Source organism: Patella vulgata, chromosome 1 (genome assembly GCF_932274485.2).
Source record: "Patella vulgata chromosome 1, xgPatVulg1.2, whole genome shotgun sequence".
In the NCBI taxonomy this organism is placed as follows: domain Eukaryota; kingdom Metazoa; phylum Mollusca; class Gastropoda; family Patellidae; genus Patella; species Patella vulgata.
Genome location: NC_065879.2, coordinates 61,499,011 through 61,517,070, shown reverse-complemented (window position 1 = coordinate 61,517,070; position 18,060 = coordinate 61,499,011). Strand labels below are relative to the sequence as shown.

Sequence of the window (18,060 nt, the reverse complement as noted above, 5' to 3'; positions counted from 1 at the left end):
GGAGATTAAGATTGTTGATTGGGTAATCAAGTTTAGTTTTTTTGATCATCAAAGAAGCCGCCACAGCTGTACGTTTTTTTGTGTGTACAATATTGTTATTTTCAAGGATTGACCGGCCATCCCGCTACGAGTGGAGAAAAATAACTAATTTCACTGAGGATTTTAAGAAAAACGAAAGATTTACTCTTAAAAAACCCATCCAAATAATGGTGTTTTAAAATGTTTAATTGCTATTTTGATCTTTTGGGTCGATAGATAGTATATTTATAGACCCATTTTTGTGAAAATCTCAATTTCGATCAAAATCAATATTTTCACTGGTTTGTCTTTAGCTCAGTATTAAGCTTTGCACATTCCGACTCATTTTGCCAAAACGGGTCCACATATATTGATTTGTGATGAACGAATGACTGACTAATTTCACAGCTAGCGACAGCGCCCCCTAGAATATGGTTAGAGTAAAACAACAGTAGAGACATTTACAAAGTAATTGCATGACATGTGGGTTATCAATATTGCTAGAAAAAAATGCATAATTTTCTTAATTTCTCTGTAAGCAAGATTTACTAAGGGCTAGTGTTTATTAATACCATCTGTAATTTTCTTGGGTCACATTGTTAATGATTGGACCAATTTACGTACTGTAAATATAACAGTACTTAATTTATATCTGATCACCTTTATTTCAGAAGATTTTTAACACAAGGCCCACATATATATGTATACATGTCCGATATATATTTAATATTTCTGTGTTTACATGTGTACATCAGTGTTTCTGGCTATTTTTCTTTGATTTTCAACTGCCAAGGTTTCTCTTATGTGATCTCCTACCGTCCTACGTAGCATTACACACATGACCATAGATATAATATTTACCAGGTAGCCCACTTTTATCTCAAAATATGTTAATTTGAAAAAGGTATTTTATTACATGCGTGTGTTTTCATCATCTGTATACTTTTTATGGGTGTGTGATGTGTGTGTGCATTGCATGTTTGAATGTATGTACAGATGAATTAAACATTATCCACATTCCATTACAATACCATGATGTAAAACAACACTTTCTACCTAATGTTTGCTGTTAAAAATAGACTTAAAGATACATTATGGAAGATTAGATAAAGAGCTGGCAGTTCTCACTATAATAGTTAAAAACTTGATAATGTAGGCCTAATGTGAATATGCTGAAAATTTCAGTCCATTTGTTCCACTCTGAACCGAAATATGTACTAATTCGTTACTAAAGTCGGTACGATAAAAAACATAGTCTCGATTATCCATTTTCTGATTTAATCATCAATGAGCGTTGAGCAGCAAATCAGATTCAAATCCAGTAAAAATCCGACACATAAGATGCCATCTAGAGTTGATTAAGGCCCTTTCATCTCAATAAATGTCTATAACATTTCAGGCTCAAAGAAAGACCTGCAATAGGCAGATTTAGCTCTTGCATAATGTATGTTTAACTACATAACTAAACTGAAGCAAATCACTACCATATACATGAGTATTAAAAATATATGAGAAGTGGTATTAGTTGTTCTATAAATATACCCTGTCACATGCACAAGTTAGTACTAAAGAAAGACAAGAATGTTTTCATTTAATTAAATAAAATGGTAGGAAAAAAGTGGAATGTCTCCAAACGCTGAATACCAAAAAATTTCAAACTCTCATGATTCCAAAGCCTCACACTATATTTGAAAACAATTTGTTAAAAACTGTAGTCTCTATGCATGAACAATTGTTGACAGACAGATAACATAATACGTCCAAGCTAATATGTGCACTTTAATGGGTTTTAGCAACTAATATATTTTGAGACTAACAAATAAATCTGTTTTTTAATATGACTGAATTAATGTTTTACATAAAGAACTAATTAATACATACATGTTGGCTGTTTGTTCCACTGTATCTGCTAGAAAATTATTTTTACTATTCATAACATCATCCACAATTTACTCATTAGTCCATGTAAAACTATATGGAGATATTGTCCAATCCAGTTCTTGCCATTTTTATATATTCATACTGTAACAAGTACTTGTGTACATCCAAAATACTGAGATACTGGTAATTATCTCTATTCAAATCTACTTCAGTCAACTTGTAAATCGAAATAACCATGAAAATGATATGTAACAATCAACTCACAGTGTTCCCATGTTCTGCTACCCTCAGCCTACATAAAGTTTCTGAGTATCAAAATGAAGTGAATGATTTGTATCAGTTATATCTAAGTGATTTACTTCCAGTTCTTGTATCCAAAATAAGTAGCATTAATTATTCCTGATAGATATTTCCAACACAAAAACCAGGCAGTCTTTCAAGTTCCAATGTCACCAAACACTTTTTCTGAGTCTGGACAGATTTTAATAATCAATTGATTTAAGTTATCTACTGATCACAAATTAGATGTCTTTAACTTTGTCTTTATGGTAGGTCAATCAAATCTTTCATTACTTCATCAATAATAGTCAGAAAACAGGTTACTATTATAATCAAGTCAACTATTGACTACAAAATGTTGATATTATTACCTTCTCCAAATTATCAGTTTTAACTATCTCTTTGGTTGGAGCAGTACAAATTATGTACCTTCAACATCAAAATCATGTTCCAACAATTCTGGCAGTCTCTTAGAACAAACAATTTATATTTCATGTATCAAGAAAACTTCCTGTCTTGAAAACTGTTGTAATAACACTCTACTAATTAACAAAATTCATAAAGGAATCCTGAGCAGAAAAACTGTTGAAAGAGAAACTATGTTGATGTGATTCCCCTGGTAAATGTTGTAGAGTGAGAAATAGATGGTGTTTAGCTGTAAAGATTGTGGTATCATACAAACTATTTTTATCTTTCTAACATGTATCTATCATGAATCTCTTCACAGTTTACTTACATACAGAGATTTTAACCTATACTATCACCTATGTATTATAACTTTAAACACACCAACTTTATATCGCTTTTCAATGTGAGGTCTGAATATTTAGATATAAGAATCCACACATTTTTTCAGATCAGAGAGAGAGAGAGGGCAGTTTAACATCCACTCAATACATCTAGGTTATATTATGCTTGGGTGCAGTATTTTATTTAGCAGTGAGAGGTTAGACAGGATATCCTTATTCTTGTCACTACCTCTATATGACAATAATGTTCTCATGATAATGAAGGGTAGCTATCTTAAAGTTGTGATTCCAGGTAAAGATGATCTGACAAAGATGGATTGCAAATTGAGGTAACTTATATTTAGATTGGCAGAATAAATCTTTTAGTTGCAGCAAATCCAAAATCAAATTGAAAAAAAAGAAAACAAACAACAGTTTAGCCTCAAATCTACTACTCAAATTGGGAAGCCTGCCAGCAGACTCAATAACTCCACCCAATACATTTAATTCCAAATAACTTTCAAGCACAAGTTAAAAGAAAAAGGTAATTGTTCACATTCAACCTTCAGTAACCCACTTTCATTCAAGTGGATTTATAAACTGTTGACATTGGCACTGATATCCAGTCACTAATCAAAGAATTTAGTTATCATTTACACTGGCAACAAAACAGTTTTACTTGTAGACTAGATCAACCAGTGATATTGATAATGAAACATCGTTTATAACAGTACATTATACACTGTGGGTGTTTAAGCTCCTTTCAAAGACCAGGTAAGTGCCATCAGACCTTAATTCCTTTGTAACTGACGGGTACAGGTAAATTCTTCCACTGGCAATTTCAGTAACAGATCGGTCATGGAAAATAAAACTAAATTAGAGTGTGAAAATATCTGAGAGATTTATATAAATCATTGCAACTTTAAATTACCTGTGTATGTGGCCACATGAGACAAATCAATATGTCATATACAATTATACAGGTGACAAGAATGAAATCTGTCACGGTCTATCAGACGAAGTCTGTCACGGTCTATCAGACGAACCATGTCATTATATCAGACTACACTAGTCCAGTCAAGATAATCAATCATGTATAATAAAAGCAATACATACTTAAATATAGATTATTCTGGAATACGATACAATAATCATGGATGAGAGATAATATAAAATAGATGGGGCATAAAAGAAAGTCAACAACTAATTCCTCTTGGAACTAACATATAAATACATCTTATTTGAATAGTTCACTAGCATGTTGATTAGGTTATTTTGGGACAATAATTTTCCAGAAGCATTATAGTGGTCTCTATCATTTTGGGACTAATATATATATATATTATTTCAATAATTCACCACAAATATCAGTGTGGTGGTTCAGATCATACCGGGACAATCATATACATCTTACTTTAATAATTCAGGATGAACAATACATGGTATACACATTGTACAACAACTGTCTGTCTTCTCAACAGCCTGGCTGTGTACATGTTCCATACAAAAAACTACAAGAGAGGAGTATTTTTTGATGTCTGGACCCCAACTCAATATATTAACATTAATGTACTGACCTTAAGCTGGGAAAGTACAGTCATTTGACAAGACAGTGACCATTGGGTGCATCCATACATTCCAAAACACATCTCCTCATGGATGCCACCATCACCAGCCATCTGATGACATTGAGGATATCATGCCATAATAGTGCTCAGATATTTGTAAAGATAAGCAATTCACAAAGGATGAAATGGGAGACAGACTGGGGGCAGCTGAGCCTTTCCTCCCTTTAGGGGCCCCCAATGTAAGAGGTGGGGGTCTCTACCCCATGGCTCATTAATAGCAGAAGCATGAAATAAATCCTATTAATTAAAAGATATTTGCATTTCAAGCATTATTGAAAGACCAGTAACAATTGTTAATAAAAACTACAAAAATGAATAGAGCTTACTGTAAAATAACGTTTGTCCATGTAAATAATCCTTGATACTAAATAATCTGTTAGCATAGTATCCGATGTTAAGGTAGACCTGTAATGATGACTCACCTATCGACAGATGACAAGCAGCGAGCAAGCTAATCAGAATATTGAACAGAAATACATTGACACAGGTAGCCTTCTCCGACTAGTAAAATTATACCATATGAATAAACTAATACAGGTAGTCGACTACGACCAGTAACTTTCCACCAGATCAATACACATCAATAAAAATAATAAATATTGCAGTAGAACCAACAAGACATGTTGAATAAAGTTTTATATTTATATTAATATATTGCTATTGTTAAATTGAATAAAAGATGATTATATGTCTAAAAAAATGTAATGCTTGTGGCCTCCAATCCATTTAATTGAAATGAATTGGGGTTTAACATCCTCCTTTTCTGTGTTTGAAATTCTTTAACACCGTTTACATTAACAGTTTTTAATTTAAGTGTGATAGTAATGGTTCAGTTTTGAACACGGTACATGTAACAAGCGGTTGCCATGCAAGATAAGCCCACATTTTGTGGCCATAATCCAGGATGTTACAGTCCGACATGCTTCAATTTCAAAAGGAACCCGACATCTTATGGAGATAAACCTATATTTCAAGTTTCGTCAAAATCGGATAAGAATTGTGACCTGTAGAGTGTCCACAAACAATTGTTGACGGACAGGGGTGGCGACAATATACGTTCACATGAAAATGTGGGTGTATAAAAATGGTATCCTTATCCCATTATTTTACATATGAAATCAGAATTTGTTTTATGGACTTTTTTGTCTTAGATTACATAATGTGATTGTATATATTATAATAAATGTTAATAACAATATTTTTATTGCACAACTAGAGAATGATCATATTATGAAATCAAAATCTATTTGAAATAGAAGGAAAAGTATTAAATTACTTCTGAACATAATAATTCCATTTCTGCCAAATAAGGTCATTAAATTAAAGTATTATGGAAATTATTTGTAAGGTCTAATTTCAACCTATATTCAATGCCAACATAGAAGTGTTTATATCCTTCCGCTATATATCCTTCTTATATAACAACACACTCTCTATTGGCTGATTGTAGTCAATGACATCATCATTTATAGATCATTTAAAACAAGGCTTGAGCACTCAATTTATACTTCATAAGCAAATGAAGGAAATTGTTCACACTTCCAAATTAATGACATAAAACAAAAATAGGCTTCAATGACTTTAAACACTGTGTATTAATTTAGCCTCTGGAGTAGGGGTTTTGGGTCACGTGACTTTAGCGTGAAATCTGACAGCCAGCAGCTGAAATATAGTCGATTTCAATCTATGATTCTGAATTACTATTTTATTTAAATGTATTAGTAGCAATTGTATTGTAATAGTTTAATATCAATTTCAATATCTGCAAATATTCAGGCTAAAAAATTATCGAAATGTAAGCGAAATTACCGTTTATGTACGGGAGATGCTCGCGGGAAAAAAGTGCTTTGATGTCACATGATTGGTGAATCCGCACCTTAGTTTCCGGGGGATTTCAACATAGGACCAATCAAACGATAGATAACATTTTTGTGATTATTATGGTGCATGGTACCCCAAGCTGGGCTAATGAAGATGGGCATATGCCATACAGAGAGCTATGAGGGAAATTTTGCCCGGGCAGCGGCACTATCGCCTACGTTTATATCGAATTCCAACTGCCAAGGGATCTTTTACATGCATTCCAATGTATACAGGGGACCTGGGTTTTTCGTCCCATCCAAACGACTAGACAGCTGTCCTTGTCAGGCCCTCCGTCCTGCATCACTGACAAGGGGGAACCACGCCAGAATATCTAGATGAACTTTCTCGGCCAATGCATGGATCGAACACCCGACCTCCAGGCTAGCGAGCCAGCATCTTACCCACGTGATCCCCCCCCCCCAGCTACAACAATTACAGCCGTAGAAAATGGGAGTTATCTGTTTTGCCGACTGAAAACAGATCATAAATATTTGACATATTATCATTCAAATTATTATGATTTTTATAAAACTTAGCTGACTATAACATGCAGATTTCAGTTTTAAAATTTGTACTAGCAATTCTGACGGGAAAATAGCGCTTATGAAGTCACTCAGATATGACTGAAAAACACTTATCTTGTTGCGATGGCACACATTGACTGTATAGAGCATTTTGATTACATTATTGATGTTGATCTCAGATTTTAAAATTCCATAACTTTGGATCTAATTAAAATATTTTGGTAGCATTTTACGTATATTTTCTCATTTAAAATTTTGACCTGAAATCCCTATCTGGAGTGTTTATAAATAGTGGACAATGTATGGACTGATGGTGGTGGTGGTAACATGAACATACCACTATATTTCAATGTGGGGCTATAAAATATATAAAATATCTGGCAATAAAGGGTAAGATGTAACTGGTTCTTGTTGGTTAGACATAGTTAATTAAATCACACAGCCCTTATCTTTACCCAGGATTTATTTCTCTGGAGGTTGTACCAACATCGTATATCATGATAAGATTTAAACATGGAAGATAATTAAAGTAAACCGCTTCTTCCTTCAATTGCATAAATTATATTTTTGAAGAAAATCTGGAAACACCAGAACAACAGAATTTCCCAGATAAATAAGAAGTGGTATCAGGTGTTGTATAAATGAATGAATAAAAAGGAGGGGTTTAACATCCTACTTTTCTGCACCAAACCAAGCTAATGAAGACATTCATATGGAGTAAGGATATATTGCTTAGTGCATAACACCTGTCACTATGTACAGCTAAAATAAGATAAAAGAGAGACAAACTAGGTGATTTCTGGATCTAACAGTTTTTATCCCAAAAACAGTCGCTATAGTTAAGCCCAAGTGAATTTTAATTATCATTACTCCCAGACTAAAAAATATTTACATAACCCAGAGTTGTTTTAAGACACATTTTTCAATTATCTACTATATACTATAAATTATTTCAGATTGTAGCACATGGACTGGAGAGTTCACACAGGTTTACAATTACACATTCCATTCTTTTAACCTTTACTTGATTGGTGGAGCGAATTTATTTAGCCTTTAACATTACTTAGATAATATTTAACATAATTCTGTCCCTTTCTTTAAATGTTGTAACTTTTGTCTAATTATTTGAATGTTTAAATTGTCCTAAGATCTGATCTTGAACCCATCTAAAACTTTACCCTAGCTATTTTGCATCATTTTAAAAATTAAAAAGTGATTTCCACCTTTTAGCACTGAAGGATTAAATAATTTCATATTTAACTCTACAAAATGAAATGCAATCAGGGAAAATAATTTTAAGAATTTTTGAAAGTTTTGCAAAAATTTCTGAATGTTAAGAGTACTGAATAAAATTCAAAATTTGAAACTCAAGATTAATTAAGAGTAACATGTAATTCATCTACACTCCATGTAAAACTATCCTCATAAATCATTCTAAATAAACCTAAAAAAAACCCTGGTACTTACATGAACTCCTAAATCCTACCTAGTGTTATAACTTTCAAACTAGTTAAATTTGATGTTTTACACTAGAAAACAGGGTACATATAAAAGTGAATTATACAGCTTTATACATAAATCTTAAACTTTCACATATAACGCATTTGTAAAAATATGGTGTTCAAGGATCACCGTAGTTAAAGTATGCACAAATCCTTACTTTTTGGCAAATAAGCAATTTATTCATAACATAAATATTTATTAGTAAATGCAGGAGGAATGCACTACACACAAACAAAACTGGAAAGACAAACCTGAGGACAAGACACAAAAGTGTTACTCCTTTTATTTGGATGTTCAGGGAGTAAAAGAATTAGAGGGAAAGATCTTTATTTACAGAAATTAAAGGCATAACCAGCCACATTGTTTACATTATATCTAAGAAGTCAGATTGTCAGAAATATCTAGTATTTTAAATTAATGACTTTTAGTATGTTATTAAGAACATCTAGGCATAAAAAAAAAATTCATAAGAATAGGTTGGTTTGTATGAAGAAATTAACATTATTACTACCGGTAGTAGAAGAGAAATCTAAAGAGAAACTTTTGATTGTTTATGGTTTTATTCTGGCATGTTGGGTCTTTTATGAAAGAGGTTGAGAGTAATATATTGATGTTAGAACAAGTCTATACAATGTTTATCATACCAAAAATAGAAATATCCATGGACATCATTAATCTATGATTTTAGAATAAAAGCATTTACTACAATTAGATAAAATTTGAATAACAGATTATTGCCAATTATTTTGTCAATGATTAATGGAACGGATATAAAAGATGAGGTGAGAAAGGTTGGAAAGTGAAGAAGAAAGAAATACATATCTAATCTATATACGACACATCAAAGAGTTGAAAAATTTCTTTTATACCAAATTAAATTTACTAAATTATAAAATTTTAAAATTCATATTATCAAAGAGGCTTTGAAGATCTTTGCTGGTTGGTAAAATGGATATATTTGAAATGGAAAGAATTATACCAATACTTTTGTTGAATGTTCTGATGTATCTTTATAACTGGCAGGTTGACAAAGATGTTTGTTGACAGACTATTTGTGTATAAAAAGAAATTTGATCAACTCATTAGATATAAAATAATGTCCTACCAGGTTTGAAGATTTTCAGGTGTACGTTTGACACACTCACATGGGCTGTTGATGAAAATTATGATATGAAAAACATGAGATGATTTAAATAAAACAAACAAACAAACATCAACATTGCCTACATTTATTCTGAACACCTTGTGATGCTACACCTAACCCTTTTACTTCATTGATTCAACCATTGAGTTAAATATTGACCAAAATGTCTTGGGACCCACCAGTCAATTTACTAGCATATTTTTAAAATCCCCATTTCCAAACATGACTACGATCAACCTCCGCCATGCAACTATAAAATATTACACATATATGTAAGTCATTTGCTCATAATTGGAGTTATAGAATAGTATAAATACTTGTGAAAAGAGGATTTTACTGACTGTTATGTTCATTATTAATGATGAACGTCAGATAGGAGAACAATATCACTAGTTGTGAAGTTAAGTCTGTTATTCAAATTCGTTATTCAATATTAGGATTTAGGTTACAATTCTGCCTTCAGAAGTTTTATAATAGATAAATGTGAGAAATATGTTGTGGATAATTATAAATTTATCTCCATTTTGAAATTATTGTAATACAACTCAAAATTATCATGGTCTGCATGTTTTCTGTAGAGCACGTGGTAATTAAGCTTGGAATGATCTTTCTACAACCAAGTCTCAGCTCTTTATTTTTCTTTAACCGTTGAAATAATTTCCATAATAAAAGCTAACTGAATAGCCAACAAGAGGTTGCCATGCAAGATATGGCAACATTTTGCAACTGATTAATGGATAACCAGTAAAATCGATAGAATCAACCGGGAAAATCAATAGATCTCATTCTCTCGTGATCCTAATGCTTCATACCAAATTCAAAATAAACTTGTTAAAGATAGGTTGCCAGGCAACGAAACATACGCCCACAGCAACTAAATCGTCCGGGCAGTCAACAAGGGTTGTCGCATATTTTTACTTTTTTCGGTAATGAAACATTTATAATACACTAAAATCTGATTAAGAGCAACAACTCACGAAGTAATTATCAGAAAACTATTAGAATTTGTTTGGTTTTTATAAAGTTCTGCCCCATGCTAACGTTTTGTATGCAAAGCTTTTAATATCATAGATTTAACTGTTCAAGTCATAAAAATTCATTGAAAATAAATATACTTGTTCGTCTCAAGATCTTAAACTCTGTGTATCAATCTGAAGTCAATCGGATGATAACTTAAGGGCCATAACTTTGGCAGTAATTATCGGAAATCGTTGAAAACCAATAGGAATCTTCGTCTCATGACATCAAACACTGTGTATAAATTTAAACTCAATCGGATATTAACTTGAGCCTCAAGAGCATCCACAAGATTTTTTGAAGTGATCAAGGGCCATACCTCTGGCAGTAATTATCGGAAATCACTGAAAACCAATAGGCTTCATCATCTTATGACCTTAAACACTGTGTATAAATTTAATGTCAATCGGATGTTAACTTTAGCCTCTAGAGCATCCACAAGGTTTTTTGAAGTGATCAAGGGCCATAACTCTGGCAGTAATTATCGGAAATCGTTGAAAATCAATAGGTTTCTTCGTCTCATGACCTTAAACATTGTGTATAAATTTAATGTCAATCGGATATTAACTTTGGCCATTAGAGCATCCATAAGATTTTTTGAAGTGATCAAGGGCCATAATTCTGGCAGTAATTATCGGAAATCGCTGAAAATCAATAGGCTTCTTCGTCTCATGACCTTAAACACTGTGTATAAATTTAAAGTCAATCGACGGACGGACGGGGGCGACGACAATATACGACCACATTTCAATGTGGGCGTATAAAAACTGTACCATCAAAATCAGATAAAAATTGTAACCAACCTGCAGAATGTCCACAAAAAAAAAAATGTGAACGGACATTGGACACAAGGACAGGGTGACGACATAATACGTCCACATGAAAACATGCTGTACAGCAAAGATTAATCAAATGTTTGAACAATTTAACATGAGATTTGAAAAACACTGTAATTTCAACATATAAATGATACTCAATTAGTCTAGTATAGTATTTATTTATCAACAGCAAGTCACAACATAATAAAATAGAATGGGGCTCCAATGTTGCTTTAAGACAGTCCTGAACCTGAACACAACATAAGGAAGTGGTTCATCACCTCTGTAACTTACTACAGTAAAAGTTTAAACTAAGATTAACAATATATAACCTTACAATATATATAAAGCTGTAAAACTTTTAATGAACAGGATATTGTTTTTTCTCTCTCAAAATCTGAGAAAGAATTTTAGAATAAATTCCCCAAGTAATTAGTTAAATCTCATATGTAAATCACCTGGGAGTTTAAGGAAATAGAGGTGAATACAGGTAAAAATAAATCTAAACTTGCGGAAGTTGTCAAAATTTAAGTTAAGATAATAATAACAGATTTGATTACAAAGAGGAAGTAGACCATCCATGTGATTTCAGATTATTATATAAATTTTTTTAATATTTCAAAAACTTGTTTATCTGAATGGACATATTTGTAATTAAAACTTTGTAGAAATAGTACAGGAAACAAAAGAAAGTCTGATTCTTGTCAATTCAAATTTTACAGAAAAATATTTCTATAAAATTTGATAAATTAAATCTATGAGATCGAGAGTACACAGGGGTCTTTAGAAGTAAGAGTACCCACAGAAAATCCACGCATCATTAGTCCTTGTCACCTACCAACCCAAGATTGATCCCAGTACTTTATTAGATCTTATGATCTATAACACAGATATTACCGGTAGACCACTCAGTCAGCCATCCCTCCAGGAATTAATGTTAGTCTGAGTTTCAGGAATTGTTTTGACAAATCACTTATTACTATCTTTTCTATGTACATAATTCTAAATTATCAAATAACAATAGTCAATTATGACATCACATCTCAGGATGGTTTTTAGCCAATCTTCACCTTGTTGTTTGCTTCTTGTTTTTGTAAATTAGTAAGGTTAGGTTAATAAATCAAATGTGGGAATAGTAGCGAAAAGTAAAAACAGTAGTAAAATCTAAAATTAAAAGCAAGGATATAAAAATAAAGCAGAAATGAAATAATCTGAAATAAAGTAATAGAATTACTCACAAGTTATGGTGATGAGTGGCATTAATATCGTCAGTTGTGGAAACAGAGACGTCATTGGTGCTGCTGATATGATCTGATTTATTTGGCATGTTGCGTTTACGGTTTAATCGCCCCAGACTCATAGTTCTCTTCAAGGATCCGACAAATGAACCGCTGAGGGAGAGAAATACAACAAAAAAAAAAATAGTGCAACCAAAGGAAAAAACATAAAAATCTTGAAAATTAATCTTAAAAAAAGTAAATAAAATCAGTTAGCAAAATCCACTCCCAGTGCAAATATAAAATAATGAAAAATAAAATTTTGTTATTTGAAATCTTGGCTTGACTCCCATGATTAAGTTTTAAAACAAGAAATTAATGAATGAAATGGGGTTTTAACATCCAACTGTTCTGCATCAACCAGGCTAATGATGACAAGCATACACCATACAGTGTACCATGAAGTATGAAGGAAATTTTGCCTGGACAGCAACTGAATTCCAACTGTCAATAGTACTTTTATGTGCACGACACGTACACAAAACCACAGATTTTTGTCCCATCTGAATGACTAGACACACGGTTCCTTGCCAGCGCCAGGCCATCCGTCCTGCTGCCCCAGTGACAAGGGGGAAGCTACGCTCGAAAATCAATCTTCCTTTTAAGAGAACATTAAAAACAAGTTGTCAATAACATTAATTAGTTGCCCTGATGCATAACTTGCAACAAGGATCTTGTAGTTTATGATTCAGCAAATAATCCCAATAATTCGAACACGATATTGGCTAGATAAATTTATCTAAGCAGAAATATTTTGTCACCTAAATTACACTGAACAATGACCAATATTCTACCATTAGAAGTTACTTGTTATCTCAAGTGGAGTTACTGAATTTATCTCTTTGGATAATACATAATTACTATCTCAATGTGTAGGATAAAATTTTAACATCAAGTCTACTCATACAAGAAATAATGTTTTAGGTTATCTTGGGGGAACAATTCTTTTGGGATTTCTTTAAGTTGTACATGTAAATTGAATCTAGAACTGGCAGATTGCCACCGGTTGCCATTATTTAAATCATTTTATCCAAATGGTTTATCAGTTCCATCGACTCTCAGACTGAATAAATAAAATGTAAAACAGGTCAGAGTGACATATACGCAATCGACAAACATACTTCAGACATTACAGCATAAAACATATCTCGTTAATCGTATTTAGTTCAATTTCCCCAGTGCCATGAAACACTTCATAAAATACACAGACTAGCTCTAATATTGCATCATGGGAATCATAAAACAAAACACCACTACACTAAAAACCTTTCAAACAAACCAATGAAATGAGAAGCCATATTTACGGCACACATTATGTGATTATTTGAACACTATGATTCTGCCAGTGAGTAAATTTTGTTAATAGATATTGAACTTAAAATTTTTAAAGGGTGACGTTGTGTTAAAAAGTTGACGTCGTTTTTTTCTCTATAGCTTAAAATTAACATTGAAAAAAGCGATGCATGTTTTTTTTTCAAAGAAGTTGCGCAACACGGAAAATGGCTGGAATAGAACACCATACAGCTCTCTCTACCTGGGCCCTTATTCACGAAAACTTAAATTAAGATAAAATCGAAATTTTAAGAAATACTGCAATTCGATAGGCTGACCAATATGCAAATTGGATATATGCAAATTGATTTTACTGGTCAGCCAATCGAATTGCAATATTTCTTAAAATTTCGATTGTATCTTAGTTTAAGTTTGCGTGAATAAGGGCCCAGTCTTCAAGAAGATGTTTATTAAAAGCTGGTTTATCTTGGCCATCTGAACGCTTTGGTTTAAAAACACAAGCTCCAGCTAGCTTTGGGCAACCACAATAGGTTATCTTCCTGTCATAATGAAAAAGTGCCCAATGCCCATGCTTAATGAACTTTAACCTTTAGTCGATGAGGTCAAATTAGTTCAAATAATTTGGATCATATTACATGTCAAGCTACACTTTCCTGGCTTAAAAACCAAGTGTGTTTTTAAAACTATATGTAATTTAAATATAAGCATCTGAATGGCCTATTAAAGATGGTTTGTGTTATGGAAAGAATTAGTTTCTTGCAGCAGTAATTACACTCTATAAATATATACTTAATTACACCTGACCTTTCATAACCTTTTCTGTGATAAATTATCTTTATCTACTTTACACTAATAATCTGACAAAAATTATCTTACATGGACTTGATAGAAATTTCAGTTTTAAAGTCTGTACCACTTTACAACACTACATCAAAAATTTATAATCTTTTAAAAAGGTATTTGTAGATTCTTTGAAATAACTCTAAAAGTCCTAAAGATTTTGCATATTCCTATCTTCTAAATGAATTTAAAGACAAATCAATAGAAATTTGTTTTCAGTTGACGGTGCTTAGTGTTAATTCAACAGCATTAAATCTACAATTTCATATTTTTAAGTTATATTTTTGAAATTTATTAAAATAAAGCCTTAAAATAGATGGTATCCATAAACAGTCCTACCTTGTTAAAGAATAATCCTATTAATCCTATAATTCACTATTGCCAGCTGAGAAATTGGCAAAAATATCATTTTCAGCTTCAAATTCAAATGTTTGAAAATAGCTATTCCATGGAGGTAATAGGAAAACAAGGGAGGTAATTGTGTTATTATTTCCTGTGTCAGTGATTTTTAAGGGTGGGAAATTATGCCCATGATCGTATAATAGTGAGTTGACAACCTATTGAGCAAAAGACATAGAAATAATTATGTTTTGACTTTTTTTAGAAAATATGAAATTCTCGCTTTAACGATACATGCAAATGGAGCAGGCTTTTTAATTGTTTTTTTTTTTAAACATTAAAGTACTTCTTTAGTGTTTTGATATTGCTTGTGAGTAGCTGTCTTGTTGACATGTTGAAGAACAAGATGTACATGTATGGTATTTTAGATATCTAGTTGCAGGGTTAGTCTAAATATTAAGACCACCTGCAGATTTTGTGACCTTGACAAAATCTGCAGGTGGCCTAACTTAACATTTAGACCCGACCCCCTATTTTAAAAATGGGGGGTTGGATAGACCAGGGATCTTAATCGGCTGTTTTTTGTCGGCTTTAGCTGCTTAGTAAAACAATGAACCTGCCACTATGGCATCATAAATCAATATACTTTCGGCTAACTTACAATAGGTTAATTATAACTTGTTGATTAATAAGTATTCAATCAACTTGCTTGTTGGCTACAATAACAGTCATAACTTAGCGAGAATCGGCCATGTGGTTCATAATACGGTAATCAGCACAAATAATTTAATTTTGATAATCCAGTAAGAAAACAAAATAAGTTTTCTGATTATTCAGAACAGGTTCAGTAAGGACATAAGCCACGTGTCAATCAAAGGAGGATGATCTCGGCATGGATTGTGCATCTATTGCGCATCTTTGACGCTCCGTATGAATTTCAGGTGTACGGGTAGATATTAAAATAATAATTGGATCATAATTTAATGGTTTCACTGACCAGTGGAATATAATCCTCGGATAGAACACCAAAAACACCCAGAAACAGTCATTAATAATATATTATGTGAATCTCCAATGCCAAATCCCTGATGATATGTGTACATGTCATAGGTTGGAATTAGGTCAATAAACCAGTGATGCTAGTTTTAGTTTTAAATGCCATTTACCCTTATGATTTGTTATTTTATACACATGCTGACAGAGGCTTAGTTTTTAAAATATTGTCAATATTATTATTGATAGCTATAAATGGCATAGTTGTATGGAATTTAATTTTAAAGCCATTGTTTGGTTGTAACATGATCACTGTGCTGTGTGTCTATCATATGGACGAATGAATATAAACATTTACTAGTTACCTGATAGAAAAAAAACCCTACAAATTGTGTTATGAAGAAATACCATGGTGCCGTATCAGCTTATATCCATCGAAAAAAAAAAATACAGTAATTTATTCGTGAATATTACCGGCATGAATTTCAAGCTTGTACATGAATTAAATATGGAAAATTTTCCAAACGGTTTACCTGTTTGTTGTTATTTTGGTGCTAATTACATACAGTAGAAAACGATATTCCTCATAACAAATTACCAAGAATTATTTTTGTTGAAGTCTGGTTATATTAAAGGGAATGGAAACTTAAAATTTTAAAACCCAGTTCCTACCGGGACCTCATTTGACCCAATTCTGGCCGGTTCGTTTGAGAATGGATTAAGAACCCTGGGATAGACCCAGGTCTGATCCAAAAGTTTGAAATGGTCCCAGATTGATTGGCATGGTCCATGTTATTGAATACAATGAAATAAACACTGAATAAAAATATTTTTAACATTTGTTTCGAATAGAGAGATATATACATGTATTCTGGTTGTTGTATATCTGTACGTATCCATGATAATTTCTGTATTTTACTTCAAAAATGTTTAAAACTACTGGCAAAGTGTTACAGTTGCAATTCAAATAACATATTGACTATGTAACAACAAGCAAATTTGTTTTGTTTTTTTATGACGAAACAAATGGGATACAGGTAGATTATGGTTCAGGGTCATATAAATAGTTGAACAAGACCATCAAAATTGGGGTGGTTTCTGGATGATCTGTCAGGGTTTAAATCTTTCACTGTCAGCGGGGGTATTTAATGATAGTGTGACCATTAGAGGCTTAACAGGTCTATAAGTAAATACATATAATCATGTGACATATAAACTTGCTCTGATCATGAACTCTTTCTAAACATACTCAAAACAATCAACACTTGTTTCAACCCAACTCAGTTATTTCTTTCATTTACCACTAAAAGGATGGAGCTATTTGTTTTTGTCAAATATTTCTTTAACGACGACAGGTACACAATAACACTTCTGTTAAAACTAAAGGTCTGTCCATTTATAAATTGTCCTGAGACAAATATTTTGACCAGACCCTGTCTGTACACAAAAAAAAAAATTGTTAAATCTACTGCTAGGTGACTTTGAATCTGGGTGTGGTACACACAAAAATACTAGTACATACTCAATTTAAAAGAAAAGATAAAAAGAAATTGCAAATGAATTGTTTGACTAGGGAATGAAATAGGGTTTAATTAATGTCTTGTCAACCCAATACTTTTGACATATTGTAATTTTTATTTCCATGATTATGTGTGCAATGTGGGTACTTTGATTTCCAATTGTTGATCTCATTTTTTTCCATCTCATCTGAACAACTAGACACACTTTCTTTCTCAGCCAAGTAGGGATCACCCCTGAATAGTGAAAAATCGTGAAGGTTCTTCTGTACAAAAGCCTTAATTCAAATTTGGGACATTCTAGTCTCAGAGTCCAGTGTCCTGATCGGTCAACTATCACGCCCTCCGTGAGTTGGGACCAGTTACAGAGGCATTATTCAAGAGCTAAATCTGACTAT

The 18,060-nt window shown here is 32.4% G+C and overlaps 1 protein-coding gene across 10 annotated transcripts in view; it reads right to left on the bottom strand.

Moving 5' to 3' along the window:
• Nucleotides 1-18,060, bottom strand: part of LOC126831050 (ras GTPase-activating protein nGAP) — a 152,754-nt gene that overhangs the window by 43,380 nt on the left and 91,314 nt on the right. For 7 of the 10 annotated variants that reach the window (XM_050561658.2, XM_050561674.2, XM_050561692.2 and 4 more), the window contains 2 exons: nucleotides 12,642-12,794; nucleotides 9,530-9,574 (listed from right to left, as the gene is read on the bottom strand). The exons of 1 other annotated variant lie outside the window; for it this stretch is intronic. In XM_050561658.2, coding sequence (XP_050417615.1) covers nucleotides 9,530-9,574; nucleotides 12,642-12,794 — 198 coding nt within the window. Of the gene's footprint in view, nucleotides 1-1,899; nucleotides 2,119-9,529; nucleotides 9,575-12,641; nucleotides 12,795-18,060 lie in introns of those variants that run through there. 2 more of the 10 variants (XM_050561665.2, XM_050561706.2) reach the window with 2 other exon arrangements.